This window comes from Pyrus communis, chromosome 6 (genome assembly GCF_041283825.1).
Source record: "Pyrus communis isolate YQ-2024b chromosome 6, ASM4128382v1, whole genome shotgun sequence".
Classification (NCBI taxonomy): domain Eukaryota; kingdom Viridiplantae; phylum Streptophyta; class Magnoliopsida; order Rosales; family Rosaceae; genus Pyrus; species Pyrus communis.
This window is the reverse complement of record NC_142570.1, coordinates 1,431,864-1,457,344: the sequence shown is the minus strand read 5'-3', so window position 1 is coordinate 1,457,344 and position 25,481 is coordinate 1,431,864. Positions and strand designations below refer to the sequence as shown.

The 25,481-nt window shown below is 36.9% G+C and overlaps 2 protein-coding genes and 1 long non-coding RNA gene across 3 annotated transcripts; 2 read left to right on the top strand and 1 right to left on the bottom strand.

Annotated features, from left to right (window-relative positions):
* The first annotated feature begins 11,301 nt into the window (after positions 1 to 11,301).
* LOC137710955 (AP-3 complex subunit delta-like) lies at positions 11,302 to 14,525 on the top strand. Its single transcript, XM_068450127.2, has one exon. It carries the CDS (start codon positions 11,445 to 11,447, stop codon positions 14,325 to 14,327), a length of 2,883 nt encoding a protein of 960 aa, XP_068306228.2. The 5' UTR covers positions 11,302 to 11,444; the 3' UTR covers positions 14,328 to 14,525.
* A 5,231-nt stretch (positions 14,526 to 19,756) lies between these two features.
* On the top strand, positions 19,757 to 23,703 carry LOC137711691 (ent-kaurenoic acid oxidase 1-like). Its single transcript, XM_068450955.2, has 9 exons — positions 19,757 to 20,289; positions 21,068 to 21,392; positions 21,495 to 21,644; positions 21,748 to 21,996; positions 22,087 to 22,170; positions 22,655 to 22,733; positions 22,829 to 22,935; positions 23,030 to 23,148; positions 23,356 to 23,703. The coding sequence occupies exons 1-9, from the start codon at positions 20,045 to 20,047 to the stop codon at positions 23,444 to 23,446; spliced, it is 1,449 nt and encodes a 482-aa protein (XP_068307056.1). The 5' UTR covers positions 19,757 to 20,044; the 3' UTR covers positions 23,447 to 23,703.
* On the bottom strand, positions 22,553 to 23,398 carry LOC148696090 (uncharacterized). Its single transcript, XR_015963788.1, has 2 exons — positions 23,243 to 23,398; positions 22,553 to 23,135 (listed from the first exon to the last, which is right to left on the bottom strand). It is a non-coding gene; the product is annotated as an uncharacterized LOC148696090 (long non-coding RNA).
* Positions 23,704 to 25,481: the final 1,778 nt, after the last annotated feature.

Here is a 25,481-nt window from a genome sequence, read left to right as displayed (position 1 = left end):
TTTTGACTGAAAACACAAATGATGTCTTTCTTTTTGTTTACTGTTATTGCTGGTGTAGATTGTTTAACATCTTCTTTGATGATGCTCTAAGCTGTCTAAATTACTGTCTGGTAAGTACTTGGTTACAGTCAACCTACCAAAAATCTAGGCCGTCTAAATTACTGTCTAATAAACTGGTAAGTACTTGGATTACAGTTAACCTACCAAAAAAAAGGGACTTACTTCAACATTAATGAAATCGCAATGCAGATGTGATTGCAGGTTCAGCAACTTGTGAATGTTTGAATCATCAAATCAGGAGCTGCTTTTTTGTTTTTCGTAATTTTCATTCTTTTGGAGTAACGACGTTAATTATAACATGAGAACTGCAGATGAATTATGTAACCATCACTTCCTGCTGGTTGAAAACCATCAAAATTTTCGAAAACCCTGCATGCAAAACCCTAGCAATTGCAATGTTTAGCCAAGCTGCTGTCATGCCTGAAGACAAAATTAATTAACTGTGCTTAATTGATTTTTTGGTAATTCTTGAATGGATATTGGGATAATATATTATCCAAAGCATGGATAAAAGTTGGTTTATCAAATTAATTAGTGTCAAAAAGGCTTTAAGCAATCAATCATGATATCTGATATTCTACTTTTATGAAGTGGAAGAAAGATAATTTCCCTACTGTTATTATCTCATGAACACTACTGCATGGTGAAGTAGCATTCCACTTGCATGCCTCTAACAAATTAAAGAGAGTTTAGCTGCTTGTCGCTCGTTGTGTGCGTGCTCCGAATTATGACAAATACTAATATTAGGTACGTGCGTGCTGGCCAGTTTTCCGGTATGCTGTTCTAAGTTTCTTGTGTGTGTAATCGCAGCGTGTTGGTTGAGCACTTCACATAGTGGTACGGAGGAGATGAATATGTGTAGAGGACAAGTGAAAATGTCGGAGAAAAAGTATTTCCCAGAAGATTAAACCTCTTTTTTGAAGTGCATGTGACTAAGAATGCATATGATCTGGTCCTTCCTCAGTGAATCATACATTCAGGAAGTGACACTCATATATATATCTTTGAAGATACTTATACAAGCAGATGGAGGATGAATGGCCACTCAGGCGACCCATTGGTGTCATGGATTCCTGCCTTTTTCATTCAAATATGGGGTGGATGAGGAGGTCTGATTTAACCCCACTAGTATCATGTCACCCAAAGTGAGGCAACCAATGGCAGAAACACATGCTCTCAAGGGCATAGTACGTTTCAGATTATCGGGGTTCTAGAGTAAGTTGCAAAATGGGTCACAAGGTTTTAACTATAGCTTTCTCTAGTTGTAATCTAATATTTTGACATTCGACCGATTTACATATTCGGTTAAGTTGACGGTTCATATATATATGTAAATTGGTCAAACATTAAAACGTTGGGATAATCGTGATCCGTTTTAATACTAATCCCAAACTTCAATGGATACATGGTATTTTATAAAAGAGAAAATTAGAATTAGATGCCTCATTTTAGACTCTTGTAGATTAAACATTTATGCTTTTTGAGTTTTTGATTAAGCTTTTGAAACATTTGATTAAGATACTCAGACTTGAACTACTTCATATTAATTTAAATTAATTTATATTTAAATATCTGCTATATATTTTAAATAATTTCAATTATATTTAAGTCTAAAAATTTAAACTTTTCAAATCTAAATGTACACCCACGCCAAATGGTAACGTACCAACATTAAATGAAAACGTACCAACGTCAAGCGAAAACATACCCACCCCAAATTAAAACGTACCCAATTATAAACTATATTAAAATGAATATTCATCTTTTTGTAATGTTTAAAAATATGTTTGATTCATACACAATACTCTAGATAGTCTTGTTTTTTGGTAGATAAGTCTCTAAAACAACTTTTAGTTGATCGGAGATAAATCCTTATTGTGATATCCCACATCGCCCAGGGGAGTGATCCTTAAATGTATATTCTCATCCCTACCTAGCACGAGGCCTTTTGGGAGCTCACTGACTTCGGGTTCCGTAGGAACTCCGAAGTTAAGCGAGAAGAGGGCTAGAGCAATCCCATGATGGGTGACCCACTGGGAAGTTGCTCGTGAGTTCCCAAAAACAAAACCGTGAGGGAATGGTAAGCCCAAAGCGGACAATATCGTGCTACGGTGGTGGAGCGGGCCTGAGAAGAGATCCGCCCCGGGCCGGGATGCGACATTTGGTATCAGAGCCTAACCCTGGTCGTGATGTGCCGACGAGGACGTCTGGCCCCTAAGGGGGGTGGATTGTGATATCCCACATCGCCCAGGGGAGTGATCCTTAAATGTATATTCCCATCCCTACCTAGCACGAGGCCTTTTGGGAGCTCACTGGCTTCGGGTTTCGTAGGAACTCCGAAGTTAAGCGAGAAGAGGGCTATAGCAATCCCATGATGGGTGACCCACTGGGAAGTTGCTCGTGAGTTCCCAAAAACAAAACCGTGAGGGAATGGTAAGCCCAAAGCGGACAATATCGTGCTACGGTGGTGGAGCGGGCCCGGGAAGTGATCCGCCCCAGGCCGGGATGCGACACTTATTATTGTAGATAATGCTAAATAATAACAATAAATCATATAATTTTGAATTAACAAAAAGGCTATTGTCCGTTGATTAATGACTCTTTCTATAATAAAATAATAAAAAAATTAATTTAAGTAATTTAAACTTTTACATTGTTAACGATTCTTTCTATAAAAAAAAATTAATTAAAGTAATTCCTCATTATTAGGACAAAAGTAATAAAACTTATGTTTTGAAAACAAACGTACCAAAAATTCAAATGTACCAAAAACTAAATGTACCAAAAATTCAAATGTACCAAAAACTAAATGTACCAAAAATTCAAATGTATCAAGAAGCCAAATGGACCAAAAATTCAAATGTACCAAGTAACTACATGTACCATTATTATCAAACGTACTGATATAACCAAATGTACCTAACAACGAGTCTTGTTACATTCTATTTAATTTACTAAAATAAATATTTTAATAAAAAATATAAAAAAAATCTTAAATCATCATAATAAGAGATGCATAAAAATAGGAGGAAAAAAAGGGAATGCTAACGTGAATAGACTTCTAATGAAATAAAATTAAAGTACTAAAATTGTAGGGAAAATGTTTAATCAAATTTGCAAAAGGAATAGATGTTTAGTCTATGACATTTAAAAACGAGGCATTTATATCAAAACGTCCCTTTATAAAAATTCGTTGATAATAAACGCTTATGCTAAAAGTATTTTGATTAGTTGATATTATACTATATATTTTATCTTAATTTTAGTATTAATTTATTAGTTATTTTTGTAAGAATTTTGATATTTTGAATTATATTTCCAATGTAGGATTGTTTGTGTCAAAGTTTCAAATTTTTTTACCAAGCGATTTATTTATGGCGAAGAAATAAAAGAGCAGCGTACAATGCTGTCAAAATGACGTTTTGGGCTTATTTGGGCTTTTTGGCATCCAAGATGATATTTTTGGATTCAAGGCCTTCTTGCAATTATGTTCGTGATATCCTAAGTTTTAATTCAAGTTATTTTGGGTCTGTTTTGGAGCATTGAAGATCTAGAAACGTGGGATTCTTTGTGGTTGGGCAAATTTCCAAAAGTTAGAATATGAATGTATTTCCTAGTTATCTTATTTTATTATGTTTCCTTATTTTTAAAAGGCCTTTTCTAGTAAAGATTTTTATTTTGTAGTAGTATAAATAAGGCTATTTAGCCATTAGGGTTTGGGGGAACGCATCAATTTGGAGAATTTGGCTAAACTTTGACGATTTGTATTCTTCTTTCAAGGTGTTTTCTATCATTTTTATATTTTAATAAAATTCCTTTTGTTTATGGTTGTGCGTAACTAATTTCTGTTTGCTAAGGTAAGGCCACGAGCCTTAGCATGAATATGTAGTCTTTATTCAATTGCTTATGATATTATGCATACATACTTTGAATTATTAATCATTGTGTTTAAACTATCTCTATATCTTAATGCTTCGCTACCATTAGGATGTTTAGATAAGTAATCGGATGCAATTCGGTCGGAATATCACCGAATGATTGAGTATTGCTTCTTGCGATTGATAATTGTAATTTCACCTAAGGCGAATATCATGCTCTTAGGGGTTGCATGGTTTTTCAAAGTGTTTTTACAAAACTTAATGAGTCTTGCATATTTACATTTTATCTGAATATCATAGACATATTGTAGGTTAAATATACGTTCTTGCATGAATATCACAAGGAGAATATGCATAAGGAAAACCTAACCTTCAAAGTTGCATATATAATTCATAAGTAATTAGTAAAATTACATAGGATTGTTAAGGTGACGGCGGAACCCTAGTGTTTTTATAATTTGGTTTTCAAAACTTTTTCTTTACTTTGCTAATTTCTTTAATAATTTTAATTAAATTCGTTTTTAATATTTTAGGTCATAAAATCTATCTTTTCTAAAACTTTGTTTTAAGTAGTTAATTAAGAATTAGGGTTGATACAAATTATTCATTCAATCCGTAGCCCTGTGGAGAACGACTTTGCTAGAGTTGATTATACTACAATTACCTTGTACTCTTGCAAGTATTTAAGTGTTTTTATCCCTACTTTTGCAGGTGGTCAAAATCCTATCATATTTTATAAAAATATATGTCAATTTTTTTATTAAATATACTAATGCGTTTACAATTAGAATACTACCTATAAAAAACACACAACGAATGCTTCTCCATACACAATCTTTACAACCAAGATGTACTTCATTTTTTTTCAACCAAATATAATCATAATACAGGGCCCTTTTATAAAAGCCCGTTGGGCTAGTTGTCTTTCTCCACTACATTTAGGTACTCAATTAGACTTTCAGCTCTAATACATATCCGGTTAAAACCATCCATCTGTCCGTCTGTTTCATACAACAATAACAACAATCAAACCTTATTTCATTCCATTAAGTAGGATCGGTTGTATGAACTCTAGAACGCAATTGTACTCGTTTTGCACCAAATCTCCTGTTAGCTTCAAGTACTCGATATCATATCTTTTCTTAAACTATCTTTCAAAATCTTTCTACGTCTTCTTCTACCCCTTTTGCCTTGGTTATCCATCTCATAGTCGCATCTTCTGACTGGAACATATATAAGTCTTCGGTTCATGTGTCCATATATACTTAAAACCTTTTCCACTCCCAATCCTTAGGGCTTATTCTTTGTCTGAAAGTGCCAAAAAATTTTTTAAATTTTTTATTTCAGTCACTTTGAGAAGAAATTGGTCTCAGATAAAACCCTACAAACTAAAATATGGGACTAATTTCTTCCCATGGTTGGGGACACAAGGGACGACGAAGCCCTCGAACCGCTACATGAAGCTAACAGTGACAATGGTATGCTCGTCCGTCATCTAGATGGAGGTCCAGTAATTCATGGCAGTGACGATATGCACTATTTCCCTCCTCACTTGGTCAATCACTTCGAGTTCTTGGATTATCTCTGTGAGGGCGAGGGGCCATCAAATCCATTGTTGTCAACCATGTATACGATCATCAACGGTGGAACTGGCCGACAACAGCAGATTTGCCTTCCCATCGCCCTTGCAGACATAGCCCGAAAGTCGAAGTGATTGACCTAGTAAGGAGGGAAATGGAGCATGTCGTCACTGCCATGAAGCATTGGACCGTCATTTGGCTTACGAACGAGCAGTCTATCGTCATCGCCGACTTCATGAAGCAGTTTAAAGGCTTCGCCGTCCCTTGTTTTGCTGACGTAGCCATTCAAAGAGAAGATAGAGAAAGGTTTATGGAGACGGTGGCAGAAGAAGGTCTGGGGGAGGTTCAGTTCATCAATCCCGAGGATTTTCCTGGTGAAGGACCTCGCAGATCAGCGCCAGCGAAAGCGGCTTAAAAGGACATCGGAATAGGATTTGGGGTAGTTAGTTAGTAAGAAAATAAGAATTGGTAGGATAATTGGGAAGACTAATTAATGTATTTGTAGGTGTTTTTTTTTTTTTTTTTTTTTTGGTTAATAGCTACTTTTATTAGAGCACTTCCACTGGGGGTGGGATAGGCTGGCACAGAGCCAAAAAAATGGCCTGGCACCTAAAGAAGTCTCTCCAGCCCACGGGATTGCCTGGCACCTAGCCTATAAGTTGGTCTCCAGGCCAGCCCAAAATTGAAAGACCTTGGGACTGGCCCGTATGACACCATACTGACGTCAGGGATGGAAGGAGCCACGGAGGGAGAAGGCAAATGCCCTGAAAGTGATGGCCTGAGTTCGTCAGAAAATCTGAAAAAAAAAATGCAGTGACATCATGTTTGCATCAACACAAAGGTTTCCAACATGATTTATATGTTAGAAACCATAAGAATAGGATTGAGAACTTACCCAGGTGAAATGCAAGAGATTTCATCGAGATTGGACCTTGAACTCATCTGAGTTGTCCGTTTTCCTTTGTCGGAATCACATGCAGGGAATTAAGCCCTCGAATTAACCACAAAAATTGCAACACAACAGGATTTAAAGCTCAAGAATACAATATAGTGATAGAAACATCACCTGGGTTAGAGATTGAAAGCTCAAGCTCTTGGCTTCAATGGTAGGACACCATGCACCAATGCCGCATGCAAGGCCATAGTTGGGTTCCTTGAGCTCCAAGGATTACAAAAATAATATTTTGTGTTTGATTTGTTGAAGGTTTTGAAGAGGAAGGAGAATGAGAGCTCACGGGAGTGAGCTGGAAAAGAGAGAGAGAGAGAAAAAAATCAGTTGGGGATGTAGAGGGAGTGTATAAAGGGTTCTAGTGGAACTGTGGAGGTTCTTGACTTATCTTTCTTTTTTTATATATATATAATAAAAATAATAATATTTTAATAAAATTGACTAGGCTATTTTTTGTTAGGGGTGGAGATGCATTTGGTCTATTACTGTTCACTGAGTGGATAAATGCGCTGGGTGCTGGCACATTTGTGTTAGGGGTGGAAGTGCTCTTACAAACACAAAAAACACAACCAAAAGCCTAAAGCTAACATATGGACAAGCAAAAAGTGGCCCAAGACAAATAGAGTACAAAAGGGCCAACCAGCCATTGAAGCCTAAGCACACAAACGAATTTGCAGACTCTAGAAACATCCACTGCATCCGCCACCTCCACATAAACCTTGATCCATCCAATTCCTCGTCCACATCCCAAGCATCGCCTCTTCAAATGCAGCATCCTACCCCGATCTGCTTCATGAGCATAACCACAAAGAAAGGATAACCAACAACTGATTGAAGGAAGCCCAACTATTGGGATGAAGTCCGTGAAAGCCCATGAACAACAATGCTGATAAAGGTAGATAACCAGGAGAATGTGTTGGTGTTGGAAACACCCGAGTTGGTGAAAACGCCGAAACTCTACACACGATCTCCACGATATTCTTGGTTAAGAATCGGAATAATGATGAACAAAGATGAGGGATACCAACTGGGCAAGAGGGAGGGATAAAATATATTAGAGTAAAAGGCAGGAAGAGAAAGCAGTAGAAACAAAGAGCAGAGAATTGAAATAGAGAAGGGAGGAAACGACAACTGACCTTGACTGAGACTAGGGTCGGCGCCACTGAGTTTTCTTAATTTTTGAAACCTCACACAGAAGGTGAGAAAGACTTTCAATAGAAGAGAAAAACTCTCACTCGGAGAGAAAGTTTTGTTATTCTTCCAGAATCAGAATTTTAGACTTATATTTGTAGGTAGTTAAGTAATGTGTTTGCTATGTATTGTGGTTATTTGTGTTTTGGCTTGGTTTGCCAGGATGGATAACACAATGTAATTCAACTAATTATATTGTTTTAGGGAAAAAATTAAAATGCCCCTTCAGGCCTCAGCTTATGAAAAAACACTTGGATTTGGACGCTTGACCACGTGGCCGTTAATGAGTGAGGGTTGATGGAGAGTCTTTGCGTCTTAGGTTGTTTGCCAAGTGGAACATAAGAATTTTTTCAACTTGTAACATTCATTCAATCAGTCGTTTTTAGTTTAGTTCTAAGGCATTTTGACATGTACAATTTACAATTTACCTTTATATGTCAAATTTATCACACTTTTTATTTACCTTTCCATATTTAACGAACTAAATATGACTAAATTTAATGACAAGTTAACAAAATTTAATAATAACGGGTAAAGTGATACGTCTACTGTTTAAGGGATAATTAGCCACTTAGAGCATTTCAATGGAGTTCCTAAATGAAGTCCCCACAACCGTATAGTCCCTATATATAGGGACAAATGACTTCTAATGAGTCAGAATTAAAATCCTCAAAATATTTCAATACATAGGGACTCGCCAGATACCTCAAAAGAATTCTCAAATATGAGGACTACATATAGAAACTCAAATAGTGGACTCCATATTAATTTTGAACGAGAATAGTGCTGCTCTTTATGTTTTTTTCCTTGTCCAAGGGGGGCAACTTCTCATTTGCCTTTTTTTTTTTAAATTCTTGAAAAATCAATGGTATAGATAGTTTTTTATTTTGGGTTAATATCAGTTTACTACCCTGAAGTTATTGACTTTCAACATTGGATACATCATGTTTTTTTTATCCCAGAGTGGTATCTAAAGTCATACTTTTGGGACACTTTCATACCTCTGTTAAGGTTGCTGTTAAATCAACCGTTAACTAGTGACGTAGCGCTCACGTGAACAATGATTGGGTGCCACGTGTCAATATACGGCCCACGTGGATTAAAATTTTTTAAATAAATAATAAAATAATTATTATATAAAAAAAAAGGTCGCCTTCTACCTCCCTCGAAACTCCATCCATTCTCCCTCCCTTCTTCTATTTTCTGCACCCACCCAACCATCATCTCCTCTTTGATAGCCTCGTGAACTCAAACCTTCGAGCCCCACCTTGGCAAAAGACTCTGGCTTTTCCTAATTTTTCGACCCATCTGCATCTGTATCGTCTTCTTCTCCGACATATGCCTCGCTGTTCTCGATTGGGTTCATCCTTCTGGTGAACAACGTCAGTTTTCAGGTCCACCATGAACTTGATGGCATCCATTCCAGAGAGAACCAGTGTAAGATCCTACATCGCCCAGGAGTGAGGATCATGTAAGTCTAATATGTATATTCCCATCTCTACCTAGCACGAGGCCTTTTGGGAGCTCACTGGCTTCGGGTTCCATCGGAACTCCGAAGTTAAGCGAGTAGCGAGAGAGCAATCCCATGATGGGTGACCCATTGGGAAGTTCTTGTGTGAGTTCCCAGAAACAAAATCGTGAAGGTGTGGTTGGGGCCCAAAGCGGACAATATTGTGCTATAGTGGAGTCGAGCCTGAGATATGATGGGGGCCAGGCCGGGATGTGACAATTTGGTATCAGAGCCAATCCCTGGCCAGAAGTATGCCGACGAGGACGTCGGGCCCCTAAGGGGGGTGGATTGTAAGATCTCACATCGTCTAGGGGTGAGGATCTTGCAAAGCTTATATGTATATTTTCATCTCTACCTAGCATGAGGCTTTTTGGGAGCTCACTGGTTTCGGGTTCCATCGAAACTCCAAAATTAAGTGAGTAGCGCACGAGAGCAATCACATAATGGGTGACCCACTGGGAAGTTCTCGTGTAAGTTCCCAGAAACAAAACCGTGAGGGTGTGGTCGGGGCCCAAAGCGGACAATATCGTGTTACGGTGGAGTCGAGCTCGGGATGTGGTGGAGGCTCAGGTCGGGATGTGACAACCAACGACGGGATCTTGACCAAAGCGGAGGAGAAATAGACGTCGCCATTGATGCAGGCGGGCCACAACTTCGATCTCGTAGTAGATCTGGCGGCGCACGGTTAAAGATGGAAGGGGAAAGGTGGATTTGCAGGGCGTGAGAAGATGATTGGGTGGGTGTAGATGAGAGAATAGAGGGAGGGAATGAGGGTCGAAGGATGGGATGAGGTAGGAGACGAAATTATTTATAATAATAATAATTATATTATTTTTTAATTTTTAATTTTTTTTAATTCACATGAATCCTATATTGACACGTGGCACCCAATCATTGTCCACGTGGGTGCCACATCACCAGTTAACGGTTGCTTTAACAAAAACCTTAACGGAGGTATGAAAGTGTTCCAAAATTATGACTTTAGGTACCACTCTAAGATGAAAAAAAAATGATGTATCAAATGTTGAAAACCAATAAATTTAAGGGTAGTAAACTGATATTAACCCTTTTATTTTTATCAATGGTTACAATATTTCAATGAAATGAATAATAATTTTTAATATTTTAGTCCCTATATTTAGGGATTATACTATACGGAATTTTCATTGTAGACAATATTCTTTAATGACTCGAATATTCTCTAAAGCTCTTAAGTGAGTCCTAAAACGTGGTGGTGGGAGTCCCTAAGTAGGGACTAGTGGTATTCCTCTTCACTTATAAGTGAGAGGTCTTAGGTTCAACTCTCATCAAAAGCGAATTTGAACCAAATTATTGCTAACCCATTGTGAGGGTAAGCCGACCCCCTCTCCTATAGTGTATATAATATCATTTGTTAAGTCCAAGGCATTACCAAATTTTCTAAGAAGTTAGCCGAAATGATCAGTTTGCAGGTTTTATTTGCTGAAATGATCACTTCTCAACATTTCATCAATTATGTCCCATCGTTTTGTCAATATATCGTCAATATTAAATCGATAATGTTGTTAGTATTCAACTTTTTTGTTCCTTCAACAATTGGATTTGTAAAATGAATTTCAATCAATTTCCCAACTTTTTCTTATGATGCGCTGGTTTTGTATTGTTGTGCATTGAAAAAAAAGAAACAGCTTCTACTGTGCTGTGAGAATAAGCTCATTTTTGTTGTTTCACGTTTTTAGCTTTTTTCACTCAAAACTGTGAAAATAAGCTATTTTTAAGTGTTTACCAAACAACTTTTTGAGCTCAGTTTTTTATTATACTCACTTTTTATAAAAGCACCTTAGTACTAAACTAGTACTTAGACCCTAGCGATGTTCAATCTCTATTGACCTTATTGTCTAACCCACTAAAAAAAATTTATATTTTATTTTGAAACAAGATCAACTAGATAGAAACCAGACTGTGAGGTATCTGAATGAGTATCCTCTATGGTTCCTCTTTGTGAAGATCTTGGAAACCTTTCAATCACATCCGTTCATCGTGTATCGTACGATTAGTTGTAGTTAGGTATTGTTTATATTTAATTTTAAATAAAAAATTTACAATAATTTCTAACTACATGATGTATGATGAACAAATATGATTAAAAGATTCTCGAAATCTGAAGAGAATTCTCGTTCATTTCCCAAGTCCAAAGACAAGCCCAAAGCCATCACCTTTCCATAACATGCCCCACCTCGTACGGAGTGTGTAGCGCCACCGTCAAAAATTACTAAATCTCAAATCCTCCGCCGCGCATGGCGGGTTCCTCCCTCATGGAAAACCTCTTCCAGCGCACGCTGGAGGACCTAATCAAAGGCCTCCGCCTCCAGCTCATCGGCGAGTCCGCCTTCCTCTCCAAAGCCGTCGACGAAATCCGCCGCGAGATCAAATCCACCGACGCCGACACTAAAGCCAACGCCCTCCACAAGCTCACCTACCTCTCCTCCCTCCACTTCTTCGACATGTCCTTCGCTGCCTTCCACGTCGTCGAGCTCCTCTCCTCCACCCGCTTTTCCCACAAGAAGATCGCCTACCACGCCGCCGCCCACTCCTTCTCCGACAACACCCCGGTCCTCGTCCTCATCACCAACCAGCTCCGCAAGGACCTCACCTCTACCAACGAGCTCGAGGTAAGCTTAGCGCTCGAATGCCTTTCTAGAATTGCTACTGTAGATCTTGCTAGGGATTTGACACCAGAGGTTTTCACCTTGCTGGGTAGCGGCAAGGTTTTCGTCCGAAAGAAAGCAACCGGCGTGCTTTTGAGGGTGTTTGATAAATACCCAGATGCTGTGAGGGTGTGTTTTAAGCGTTTGGTTGAGAATTTGGAGAGTCCTGACTCGCAGATTGTGTCTGTGGCTGTTGGGGTGTTTTGTGAGCTTGCTTTGAGAGAACCCAGGTCATATCTTCCGTTGGCGCCTGAGTTTTATAAGATCTTGGTTGATTCCAAGAACAACTGGGTTTTGATTAAGGTGTTGAAGATATTTGCAAAGTTGGCTCCTTTAGAACCTAGGTTGGCGAAGAGGGTTGTTGAGCCGGTCTGTGAACATATCAGGAGGACTGGGGCCAAATCATTGTTGTTTGAGTGTATTAGGACAGTGGTGACCGGTTTGAGTGATTATGAATCTGCAGTGAAGGTTGTCGTTGTGAAGATTCGGGAAATGCTAGTTGATGATGATCCGAATCTCAAGTATCTTGCATTGCAGGCACTTTCGGTGGTTGCCCCAAAGCACTTGTGGGCAGTGTTGGAGAATAAGGAGGTTGTTATTAAGTCTTTGAGTGATGTGGATACAAATATCAAGCTGGAGTCTTTGCGTCTTGTTATGGCAATGCTGTCTGAGAATAATGTGGCTGAAATTTGCAGGGTGTTGGTCAATTATGCTCTTAAATCTGATCCCGAGTTTTGCAATGAGATTTTGGATTCCATTTTATCAACATGCTGCAGTAATGTGTACGAGATTATTGTTGACTTCGATTGGTATGTATTACTTCTGGGAGAAATGGCGAGGATCCCGCATTGCCAGAAGGGGGAAGAAATTGAGAAGCAGCTTATTGATATTGGTATGAGGGTCAAGGATGTTAGACCAGAGCTTGTCCGGGTCAGTCGTGATCTGCTGATTGATCCTGCATTACTTGGTAATCCTTTCTTACACAGGATATTATCAGCCGCTGCTTGGTTGTCAGGGCAACATGTTGAATTCTCGATAAACCCGTTTGAGCTCATGGAGGCACTATTACAGCCTCGTACAATTCTCTTGGCACCATTTATAAGAGCGATATATGTACAGTCTGGTCTTAAAGTTTTAGTCTTTTGTTTAAATTCTTACCTTTTGCAGAGGTGGAATACTGCTTCCTCCTCAACTTTTGATGGATTGGTTTTGGAACGAGTTGACCCAGAGAGTTCTATTTTGGCATCATGTGATGCTCCTGTGCATTGCATACAGGATGAAGGATTCAACCCGAGGGTTTTAAATCAATCTTTTGAAGGTCTTTCTGTGGAATATGATGGGGAGGAAACTGCTACTCTTGGGCAGACATCTGCATCGTCTTCATTGAAGGACAGTTTCACACGTGAATCTATCATAAACCTTTTAAATCGAGTTGAACTGGCTGTGACTCCATTAATGGGAAGCTATGATGTAGAAATACTAGAGAGAGCACGGAATATACTTTGTTACATCCTGTTGATTAGGCAAGAACTGCTTGATTGTCCAGTACACAGGGAAGAAAGTTTGGAAAGTGAAGAAGCACAAGCGTCCCAAATCATCAGAGTGATGCATGATGCCTTTTCAAGTGATCTAGGTCCTGTCTCGGTGAGTGCTCAAGAAAGAGTTCCTGTACCAGATGGGTTAATGCTTGCAGAGAATCTTGAAGACTTGGAAAAAATCTTCGGTGATGTTCAACTACCTTCGTTAAGTTCATTTTCTCTTGGAAGCCCACAGTATGAGGAGAGAGCTGGTTTTTCTATTCCTATCCATGAAAGCAAAGAAGAGCCAGTGCCATCGAATGAATCCACGTCTCTGCTTGCAGAGCACCGTAAGCAGCACGGTTTATATTATCTTCCCTCTGTGAAGGAGGAAGATAATTATCCACCTGCCAATGATCCTAAATTACAGGTTGATACTAATGAGGATGATGAAGATCTAGTTAAATTACTTGTTTCAAAGAAAAAGCCATGTCATGCAAAGCCTCGGCCTGTGGTGGTGAAATTAGATGGAGATCAAGCACCTATTGCAGCCAACCCTCGCCCGAAGGAAGATGTGTTGTCTGGTACCATGCGAGACGTTCTTTCAGGTAGCGACACCAATCCCACCTCATCTCAGAGTAGAGTATCCACCAAGTCATCGAGTAAGAGAAAAGGGAAGGAGAAACTAAATGTTGATCCTGCTAAAGAAAATTTGGGTGATGTTGAAAAGCATGATCTAGGAAACCCAAGTTCGAGAAATAGCAAGCACCATAGTCATAGTAAAGGGAGAAGACATGAAAGCCCGGGGAAGAAGGGAGATGAAAGAGAAGAAAATGGTCAGAAAGTGAAGCAGAAAAGTAGTCATAGACATAGTAAGCACAAAGCTCGACAACGAGCGGAAGTGCCTTTGAATGTGGTTGCACAAACAGCGGTCGTTCCAGATTTTCTCTTGTAGTGTTAAAAAGGTTTGAATTTACTTTTTACTCGTCATTTTCACAAAGCTTTTCCTTGTGTACTGTTGAGGATAATCCTGCTGTACATTTATACACTTTTGGCTTTTCTGGTCTTGGTTTGTGTTTGCACAACTGTTGGGATTCCCCTTGTTTACGTTTTTAAGCGAGACGATGCTAGTGAATTTCTTTCGAGCTATGAAGTTTAAGGTTCTTTCTGATTTCTGTTCTGAGTATTGACCAATATAGGTTGCAGCCCATGTCCGGTTTAGAAGATGGTGAAGTTTTGGTCAAAACCGGAGACAAGGAAAAGGGTATGATAAAACAACAAAACGACGACAACAATCAAGCTTTATCTCATCAAGTGGGGTTGGCTATATGAATTTTAGAACGTCACAGTGTTCAACTTTGTGTCAAATCTTCCGTTAGATATAAATACCCCATGACTTTTTCTATAATCTCTGTCCAAGTCTTCCTGTGTCTTCCTTTATCCCTTTTACCCTAAGCCTCACATCATCTAACCGAACATCTTTAGGTCTTCATTCACGTGTCCAAACTATTTTAACCGATTTTTTCTCATCTTAACTGAAAAGAGTGTATGATATTTTTATATAATCCTGAGAAAGTGACATGCAAGTTGTTGACGTTTCTGCTCTATATCTTATTGGAGTAGCTATGTACGTGGAATCTGTGGCTTCGCCACATTAACAGAACTCTTACTGTTTATACTTTGAGAACAAAGTCCATTGGTAATAGCTAGGTTGCTAGTGTTGGAGGAAGTTTGAACTTTTAAGTTGAGTCCTCTGACGGCAGCGAAGATGACTCCTCTGATCGATCAGGCCAAGGCATGCATCATGCATGAGGAGCAACTACTACTAACGTACGTAGCATCTCTTTTCGGCATCAAATCACTTTTGCACCAGATTGTATGAAGCTTCATAATTCCATTTCATCCACACTCACATTCGGGTTTCTCGACCTTCTCTCTATGACAACCCTATGTTCTTAATCATGTGAGCATTCAAGTGACGAGAGAGATAAAAAAAAGAGACAATGTCTCTCCAGTCTGTTATTTTATGTTTTAAGTTTTTTTCCTACTTAATAACACTGCTCATCTCATGGAGAATTATGTCAATGCTCATCTTATGCACATTGTGCATTTTAGAATGTACTTGACCATGCCCATAAAACAATGATACCCTTTTAAAATATGTTCTAGAATCCAGCCTAATCGTTCCTTTTGCTTTAATTTGGTTTTGACTAGCGATAACTAAATGAGCTACAATTCTATTGCAACTATAAATTCACAGTAGTTTGGTAACTATTTTATTTTCAATTTAAAAAAAATTAAAAACTTCAAGCCAAATTTTAAAAACTCTATAAACTAATTTTTCATTTTTTATTATTTTGAGAATAAAAAACTAGAAGTAACTTCGTCAAAGCAACATACATGCATAGTTCTGTAGCCAGGGCAACTTCGTCACTTTCGTGTACCCATTGGACGGCAGCCCTTTTGGGGGTTCCTTAGTGACCGATTCACTGAACCCAGAAAGCCTTCCACTGGCGGGAGATCATGTTATTCAAGAAATGCTTTGGCAAGAAATAAAATAACGAACATCAGTCCTCATGCAAGTATCCCATGGCTTGTCACCGGCGACTTTAATGAAAGATTGGGAGCTACCGGAAAAAGGAGAGGCCCGCTTTAAGCTGCAGTAAGGCTGCAGTTTGGATGAACTTTGTACATTAGTTCTAATCTCTAATGCATTTCGATTGCTAAGGTGGCTCTTACGTAGAGGGTACGAAGCTCCAATGATGCTCCTCCATGGCATGGATCATGGACCTAGCAGGAAAGAGAGGTGGTGCAGCACCATCGTACGTAAAAGATTCCTTCTCCATACCCTCCATCCTAAAGGCATAAATGCATAAAAAAAAAAATTAAAAAAAAAAAGGAGAAATTAGATTGTGGCCTGATGTCCGGTACTAGGATGCCTCTCTTTGTACATGCCGATTTGAATTTTTTTGTTTTCAAAGTGATATGCAGTGCTAGCAATTGGAACCTTTTAACAAGCAAGGGTTTTTGTTTTTGTTTTGTTTTGTTTTGTTTTGTTTTTTTTTTTTTTTGACGAACAAACAAAGTTTTGTATTGATACGTTGAGGTATATATTAGTAGAAGAACATATCAAGTATGCTAGGTTTTATAATTAAAGACTTTTTGCTGAAATTGAGTACTGGAATATATATCTACTAAATTGTAGGAACTTTGGATAATAATTTGAGAATTAATTGGTCCATTAAATATGATGGCAAATTATGTAATTTTACGTTATAAACTGACTAGTTATAATACGCGTGGCACCTAAATAGTAAGGAAAAGATTAATCAAAATTTTAAAAGTAATAGATGTTTAATCAAGGAAGCAGTTCAACAAGGCACTTAAATCAAAATGCCCCCAAAAAAAAGCACGAGAAATGCTAAGGAGAACTCTCTCAAAGTGAGAGACTCTTCATGGACTCTCTGGCAACTCACAATTTAACATAAATTCTCGTGCAAACATTATAAAATATTATGTGAAAAACATGAGATGATAGAGAGTTCATAGAGAGTCTCACTTTCAAAAGTCTCCTTAGCATTTCTGAAAAGGCATAAATAGCAAGTGATTCCTCTTCTACTCTTCTAGTAGATCCAATCGAGACAGATCTAGTATTTTTGCTTTGGCACGAGCTCCCAGTAGGGTTAGCATGGTTCAACACTTCTCAGGGAGTATTTTTTTTGACCATTTAATTAATTGGCTCAATTGCAAATGACGCTTTACTACACTAACAAAAAATAATGATATATATGCATCCTAATGCAGATTCGTCATCGATTCTCTATCCCTATAACAATATGGTTTGTCAAAAGTGTCACATCCTGACCTAAGCTCCACCACATTCCTGGCTCGACTCCGTCGTATCACGATATTGTCCGCTTTGGGCCCCAACCATGTTCTCACGGTTTTGTTTCTAGGAACTCACATGAGAACTTCCCAGTGGGTCACCCATCTTAGGAATGCTCTTGCCCGAACTCGCTTAACTTCGGAGTTCCGATAGAACCCGAAGCCAGTGAACTTCCAAAAGGCCTCGTGCTATAGGAGGTGGGCATGTACATATAAGGCATATCACCCCCTCTCTGTTGGTCGATGTGGGATGCCATAATTTCCAGGTGTCGGCCATAAAGTGTAGTGATGTGGAAATTGTGAATAAATTTAAACCTAAAAATGCCTAAATACAAGAGTGCGCGGTGAGCGGGAATGAACTCATTTCATATATGATGACAGAGCATAAGTACAATACAGTAAAATAGGATGAGAATTATATCATTGATGGTAATCGTCTACACCAAGATTTGCCAATAATCCTCGTCGACCCCGGGATGTGGTGGAACCCGGGTCGGGATGTGACAAAAAGGCTTTTTATATTAGTACCCCACAAAATGTTGAATGCACCCCACATTAAAATTTAATATTAAATGCTTTATTTACCCTACTATGCAATGACAATTTTGACCTTATTAGGTTTTTTTTAAAAAAATATTTCTAAATACATCGCAAATCACTTTTATCATATTATTTATCTTCTTCAACTATCAAAATCCCTCTGACCCTCCATTGTTGAACAAAACCCTAACCAATAAAACTGCAAACATGTTGATTGAGAAAAATGATTTTTGACGAATGAAACACGAAATCAATGTTTTGGAAACTTCACATGAGGTAAGACTTCATATTCTTTATTGTTTTACTGATTTTGACGACATCTATAATGATTTAATTTTGCTTTTGTTGTGTTATGCAAGCTTCTATGTTCGTATTCATCTTTTAGGGATCACAGGGATTACATAAAGAATTAAATACTGAAAATCACCACCAAATATTAAAAACAGACGACATGGGTTTTAATGGTGGAATTGAAAACAATCCACATATGCTTTAAATCCCAGGCGGCATCTTTTGTCAAAATTGCAATCGGCATTTTTTATCCAAATTAAAAGCTTTATAAGATTTGAGAAATGTGGGGTGTATAGAAAATATGGGGTGCATGTAGAAAATGTAAGGTGTATAATGAGAATGTGAGGTGTGAGGGTATTATGGAGAAGTACGTTAGGTGTATTAAGATAATATTTCATTGAAAAAGTAAATGTGAGATGTATTAAGTATGTGAGGTTTATTCAATAATTTGTGGGGTGTTAATATAATAAGCCTTGTCAAAAAGAAAAATTAATTGGCTCATTTTAGAGATAAGTTGATTAACGATTATTTATGGAAAATTACGGTAAAACTTGAAACACCAACGAGAAGGCTTGCAATTATGATTTTTTTTAGGGAACTTTAACGAAAAGCTCGGGTACTGTTTACTTTAATAAAAAACTACAATTTTACACTAAAAAGTCAATACTGGTAATATTCACCTTTACCCTTTATTTTATCCTTATCGTTAAAACTCAAAATTTTCAAGTCATTTTCATTAGTTTTTTATTTTTTATTTATTTTATTTTTATAAGGAAGATTTGGCATTATAACAATAGAGATAGATAAGTGAAGTTTATTTATTTTTATTCTATTATACATTGAAAAAAAATGACATTTTTATTGGACTACCTTCTACCGGATAATGTTTGTTTATTTATTTTGTAAGCATCTTCAATCATGCTTCATATTTTACAGAAAAAAATTTATCTAAAATTATCAAAAAAATTATTCTAACTAGAAGTTAGTTGTACTGTAATAATACTCTGAACTTCAGAGAGTCATAATGACTATGAGTCAAAATTTAATTAACACCATGATTACAAAAATTATACCCTTTCATTTGATCACTATATTATTAGGCCTAGCAAACGGGCCATGTTGTTGTGTTCATTTCATTCTCGGCACGGTCGTTTTCTTAATGGATCGTGTCGTGTCAAACTCGTTATTTCAATGGATTCTTCATAGGTGACTCGATACGTTAATGAGCTGTGTCGTTTTGTATCGAGGTCATTCAAGAGATTAGCATGTCTAATGTCCAGATTTGAAAAATCTTATCGAGTTCTTAATAAATGACCCGATAATGACCCAACTTGTTAACGGGTTTTCAATGGGTGACCCAATAATGACCTAACTTATTAACAAGTTGACCCACAACCTGTTATTTTCTTATTGTGTTTGGTGAATGAATCGTGAAATGAATTGACAGGATTATTAATATCAATCAAGCAATAGAAATCAAGATTGCAAACTTCAACATAAGGCAATATGTATAAACAAAAAAAAGATGCTTAATCTGGCAAATGAAGCATATTCATGGCACAAAGATCCGTTCATACTAATAAATAAATAATCTACCCTTGTACTGTTGAGCAGATACAACTCAAAACTTTCGCATATAATAACCCCCCACCCCCAAAATTCCCAAGTACAATAGGTTTATTCCCTGTCTGGGCTAAATCAGGATTTGAATATTTAATAAGCCCTCCCCAGTAGTAATTCAATTATGTATTATCTGTTACTATATTAAAAAAATTCTTTGGCACTTACTAACCTCTGGCAAGAGGAATAAACCAGTAGGAATCAAGAACGATAACAAACCAACTCTATTTAAATCCGAAAAATCTAAAGGTTTTATGAGACCATGAGGCATGAGCCATAACTAGCCAAGAAGCCAGTGTCACCATTTATTAGCATATTTGTACGCACCTAGGGTTAATGGAAATTTCTATTGGGGTGTGGCTGGGTTTGGCTTTGGGTGGTTTGCCACTATTGGGGTTACTCTTGTGGTGGTGGAATGAGCTTTGGTTTGTGCTACCTCTCAAACTGTGGCCTTCCACCTCAATCGCCAAACTGCCCCCAGGTCACATGGGATTTCCATTTCTTGGGGAAATGCTTACATTCCTGTGGTATTTCAAAATTATTCGCCGTCCCGATGAATTTATCAATGCGAAGCGACGCAAGTAGGTTTTCTTTCTCTTTATAATATACGTGAATGAGTAAAACGAGATACTTAGACTTGAGATCGAAATTGTTTTCATTATGAAATAAAATATATATTTTTAAATTGTTATTTGTCTATTATCTTTGTTTTTATTATTTTCAGGGTCGATTGATTAGTACCCAACTTAATTAACTTTTTGGTGGTAGTACCCAACGTAATCAATTTGATCCCATGTCCTGAAAACACCGAACTTAGCAATGACTTTGACACCATGGTTCAAATAATCAAATTATTGAACTTTTTTAAGAGATTCAAGATATTATACGTTGCAAGTTAATATTCCTAATTTGTACAGATAACAGATTTTCCATAAGAACTGCGGCCTGCGGGTACGTAAAAGACGAGATGTTGGGGAATCCTTCAACTGTTTCAAAATATAAGACATTGGTTTCACCCTTCGTGGCGGAGAAAAATTCTACTATTTAGTTTGATTGTTATTAATAGTTCTTCTAAGACTCAAATCCAAACTAGCTATCTGAACCTTTTTTATTTACTGCTTTTTTTGTCATATTAAGCGTTGGTTTCTATCAATTTTCAGTTTTTTTTTTTTTAGTTTTTATTTATTTATTTATTTTATAACCATTGTAAACATCTCGCACAGATGACCAATTAAACAAAAATGAATAACTAGTCATATTATGCTATTGACTAACAGAACTACTGACCAAAATACTGATAGAATTAACTGGTTATATTTTGATGAATAGTTAACATTTTTTTGTCATGTGTATGCTCAGGCATGGCGATGGAGTTGGAATGTTTAGAACCCACCTCTTCGGAAAACCTTCCATCATAGCATGCTTTCCGGCGGTCAACAAATTCGTGTTTCAAACAGATGACATCTTCATGCTAGAGTGGCCAAGCGTTGAGCTTATGGGCTATACTTCTTTGGTGGCAGTTCATGGAAAGTCTCATGAAAGACTCAGAAACTTTGTCACAAATGTTATTAATCGGCCAAACTCTCTAAGAAACATTGCCCCCCAAGTTCAACCGAGAATGGTGGCTGCACTTCAATCATGGGCTCAAAAGGGTAGAATCAACGTGTATGACGAGTTTAATAAGGTAAATTATCAAATAAATTGATTAAACATACAACTATGTGTGTGTGTCTTGATTAACATAGCTAGCTAATTAGTATTCCATGTCTCATATATATACTTGCAGGTAGCATATGAAAATATTGGAAAACTATTTGCAAGTTTGGAGCCAGGACCGCTCCTAGATACCATTGATAACTTGTTTGCCGGAATACTGAAAGGAGTTAGAGCTCTACCATACAACATTCCTGGAACGTCTTTTCGCCATGCTAGTCAGGTTAATCTTATTATTAATTCCAACCTGAAATCCTAAAGGTTTCTAATCAGTTATATGATCTCTGATTATATATACTTAATTATGAACGTGAATGAATTTACAGTGTAGGAAGAAGCTGGTGGCCATTTTCAGTGTGTTGCTAGAGAAGAAAAAAACCCAAAAAGAAGTGACAACTGACCTAATGGATGGGCTTATGCAAATTAAAGACGATGAAGGCAATAAATTAAGTGACTTAGAGGTGATAGATAACATTGTTAGCCTTACCGTTGCTGGATACGCTTCTACTGCCATTTCATCAATGTGGGCCGTATATTATCTTGCCAAATACCCTAATGTCCTCGAAAAACTTAGGGTATGTACAAATTAAATATAATGAGAAATGAATCATCTTCATTAAGTTTTAGTATCTTGATAAGGTTCTCATGTGCAATTATATATACAGGCGGAGAATATGGTTTTAAGTCAGAACAAGAAAGGAGATCATATTACATTTGAAGATATCATGAAAATGAAATACACAAACAAGGTATTGTTTATGCATTAATGTTAACTTTTTATTGTTTATATTGTTGCTTAAAAAAGAGAAGTTGAAAGTAGTGGATTGCCACAATGAATATAATATTCTATTCAATTCGTGTTCGGTTTCAAATCCTTCCCCTTCTCCCGGACCGGCCTTAGGGTGAGCACGGACTGCTACGGCCATGACCCCCAAATCGAAAGGGGCCCAATGATCCAATCTACGTTACCTTTACTATATACAACACTATATATCATCTCTTCTTCTATATGGCAAAATCACACGCCAGCCTGGAGTCTGGCATATAGCCAAGGAAGAAAGATGTTAAATATTATATCTCCTCAGAAATAGAAGATCAGATAGCTAGATGATGACCTACTAACCATGTTCATCATTTCATTTCCATCATCATTCATATATGTGTCTTGCAAGCATTCATATTGTTACAAGCAAAGTTTAAATATCAAGCCAAACCTTTTGTATTTACATATAGGTGGTAGAAGAAACAATAAGAATGGCAAACGTTTCAGCATTTCTTTTCCGGAAAGCTAACAAGGAAGCTGAATATAAAGGTACAACGAATCCATTGTGCAAGTGTTGGAGTTCCAACTAGACCATTAATTAGGCCTCGTTTGTAATCAAGTTAGTGGTAATAAAATTCTTGCAGGTTACAAAATACCCAAGGGTTGGACTGTGGTTCTCTGGGTCCGATATCTCCACACAAATCCTGAGAACTTTGATGATCCTATGTGCTTTAATCCAGACAGATGGAGTGTGAGACTACATTATTCTTGCATGAAACAATTATAAACTATTTACCCTAGGGATAAATGATGTAGAAAATGTACTTAATTACACAATTTTGCAGGAATCGCCTAAGCCTGGAACTTACCTAGTTTTTGGTGGTGGACCAAGAATATGTCCTGGAAACATGCTTGTTAGGATACAACTTGCAATCTTCTTACATCATTTGTCTACAGGATACAAGTAAGCCATTTCAAGAAGCACATCACAATAGCTTATTAAAACAAAGGATCAATATCCAATTTTGTTCCATAAAGTACCCTAGAATTTCCCTTACTTTTGATAGTGGAATCTTTGAAACTCAGTTTTTGTCATAATGTGATTTATACATATATATGTTTGCTTTTGAATTCTAAACTCTAATTTATTTATAATTAATGAAATTTTCAGGTGGGAACTTGTCAACCCAGATGCCGAAATCATTTATCTATCACACCCGACTCCAGCTGATAAGGTTGAAATCACGATCAGAAAAATTTAGAAAAAATGAATTTCAAATTCTGTTTCCATTTGTATTTTGGATTGTAAGCATGTCACATGCAAACGTTGGGTCCCTTTATTAGAAGTCATTAATGTATGTTTTTTGTTCATTACTGGCCAGTCTGGCATAACAAGGACTTTGTGTCCAGTTTTTCTTCTCTATAATTTGGATATTATCAAGCAACTAGTGGGATAAGGTTTGACGTAAAGACAGTGATGCTTTAAGTTTTATACAGTCAACCTTATTTAGTGGATAAATCTTTATTGTTGTTATGAGATATTATCAAGCAATTGTTCCTTTGAGTTTTTTATTTGAACACAGTGGTCCCAGCCGTATGAATTCACTCCGTTATCCTAAACTCTGAAGTCCATTTCAGTTTTTAATTGAATTCTCACTTCTTCTAAGAAAAACCCCAGCCAAACCCTAAGGACGTAATCGGCCAATGACTTTAGAAATTCGCGCTTTTGCACTGTTTGGACTGTTTCCCGATTTGAACTGTTTACTATAAGAAAACCCCAGCCAAACCTGCTCTATAATCTGATTTGGACTGTTTTCTTTCCTCTTTCTATCAATATATTGAATACACCCAACTCTCTTGTGTTCATATAGGTTTGTTGCGTAGAAAGAAAAGAGTTGTATACAGTATACGATAGGTGTGTGTCAACGAACTAGGGTTTAGGGTTGAAGTGTTAAATTGTTAATAATTAAGCAACGTTATTGAATAAAATATAATTAAAAAGATCTTAAGCACCAGCAAAGTATCTGGTTAATCGTAAGGACGCATATTGTTTTTGATTTGATGACTCAAATCCTCAATTTATCTGTCATCAGTAGCTAATTAAGTATAAAAAACTAATAAAGATTCGGATTGTCAATTAGCTAAGACGGGTGTAAGTGCAACTTCCTCTTTGGCACATAAGATCAAATTTTGAACATAAAATTTAAATTTTGACAGCTTATGTGGCACTTTGACATCTTTTAAAGTTTCGTTCTCCAACCGATATGTCAACTTAAATTATTATTTTATTATTTTATAAAATAAATTATTAAACTAATTAAAATTTAATAAAGGACATTTAAAGTTTAGTCAGTAATCTGTTCACCCTCCTTTATTGAAATGAAGAAAAAAGTATGATAATTGCATCGGTCAACTTAACATTAATTATAATAAGTGATTAAACTAATTAAAAAATAATAAAATAAATTTAATAATTAATAAATAAAAAAAAAGCGTTTGAAGTTGCTGTCAAATTTGACAGCAATCTCTTTTGTTGCCAATCCATGTCATTACCACATATGATTTGACACTTCGGTTGGAGAATATTAGTATGGTCTTTTTTTTTACTATTATAGCTTATGTGTACATTTTGGCATCTCCTTTAGAGATGCTCTAAGGCCAACAACTAAATTAAGTATACAACTAGCCAAATTTGGCATAAAGGAAATTTATTGTGTAATATTTTCATTGGAGAGGAGAGTATTAAACATAATCTTTCTTAGTTGAGGAAGTTACTACAATGAAGAGTCTCTATAGCGAAAACTAACAACACTAGCTCACTAACAAACTTAAACCAACACTATAAACTGTTTATAAGTGGCACAATCTGGGCCATACAATTATCCTAACATGTCCACGCAAACTCATGTTTGGATGAACCAGTATGAGGTTTGAGCAATGAGTATGGAACAAAGGAGCAGTTAGTCCTTTAGTGAGAATGTTTGCAAATTGTTCTCCGGAAGGAACAAAGGAAAATAAAGCTTCAAGGACTTTCTGTCATCTCATGTTTTTCGAACAATGTTATATAATGTTGGCACGGAAAAATTAACATTAAACTGTGAGTGACAAAGAATCTATGAAGATTCATACTTTAAGAGTTTCCTTAGCATTTCTCTAGTGACTGTATATAGAAGTTTGCTTGTATTTATTTTTGGTCAAGAACCAGTATGAGGTTGAATACATGATTGACCAAAACAAATGTGTTCTATAAAAATAACCCCAAATTTGACGACAAAATCGATAAAATTGTCGATAGGG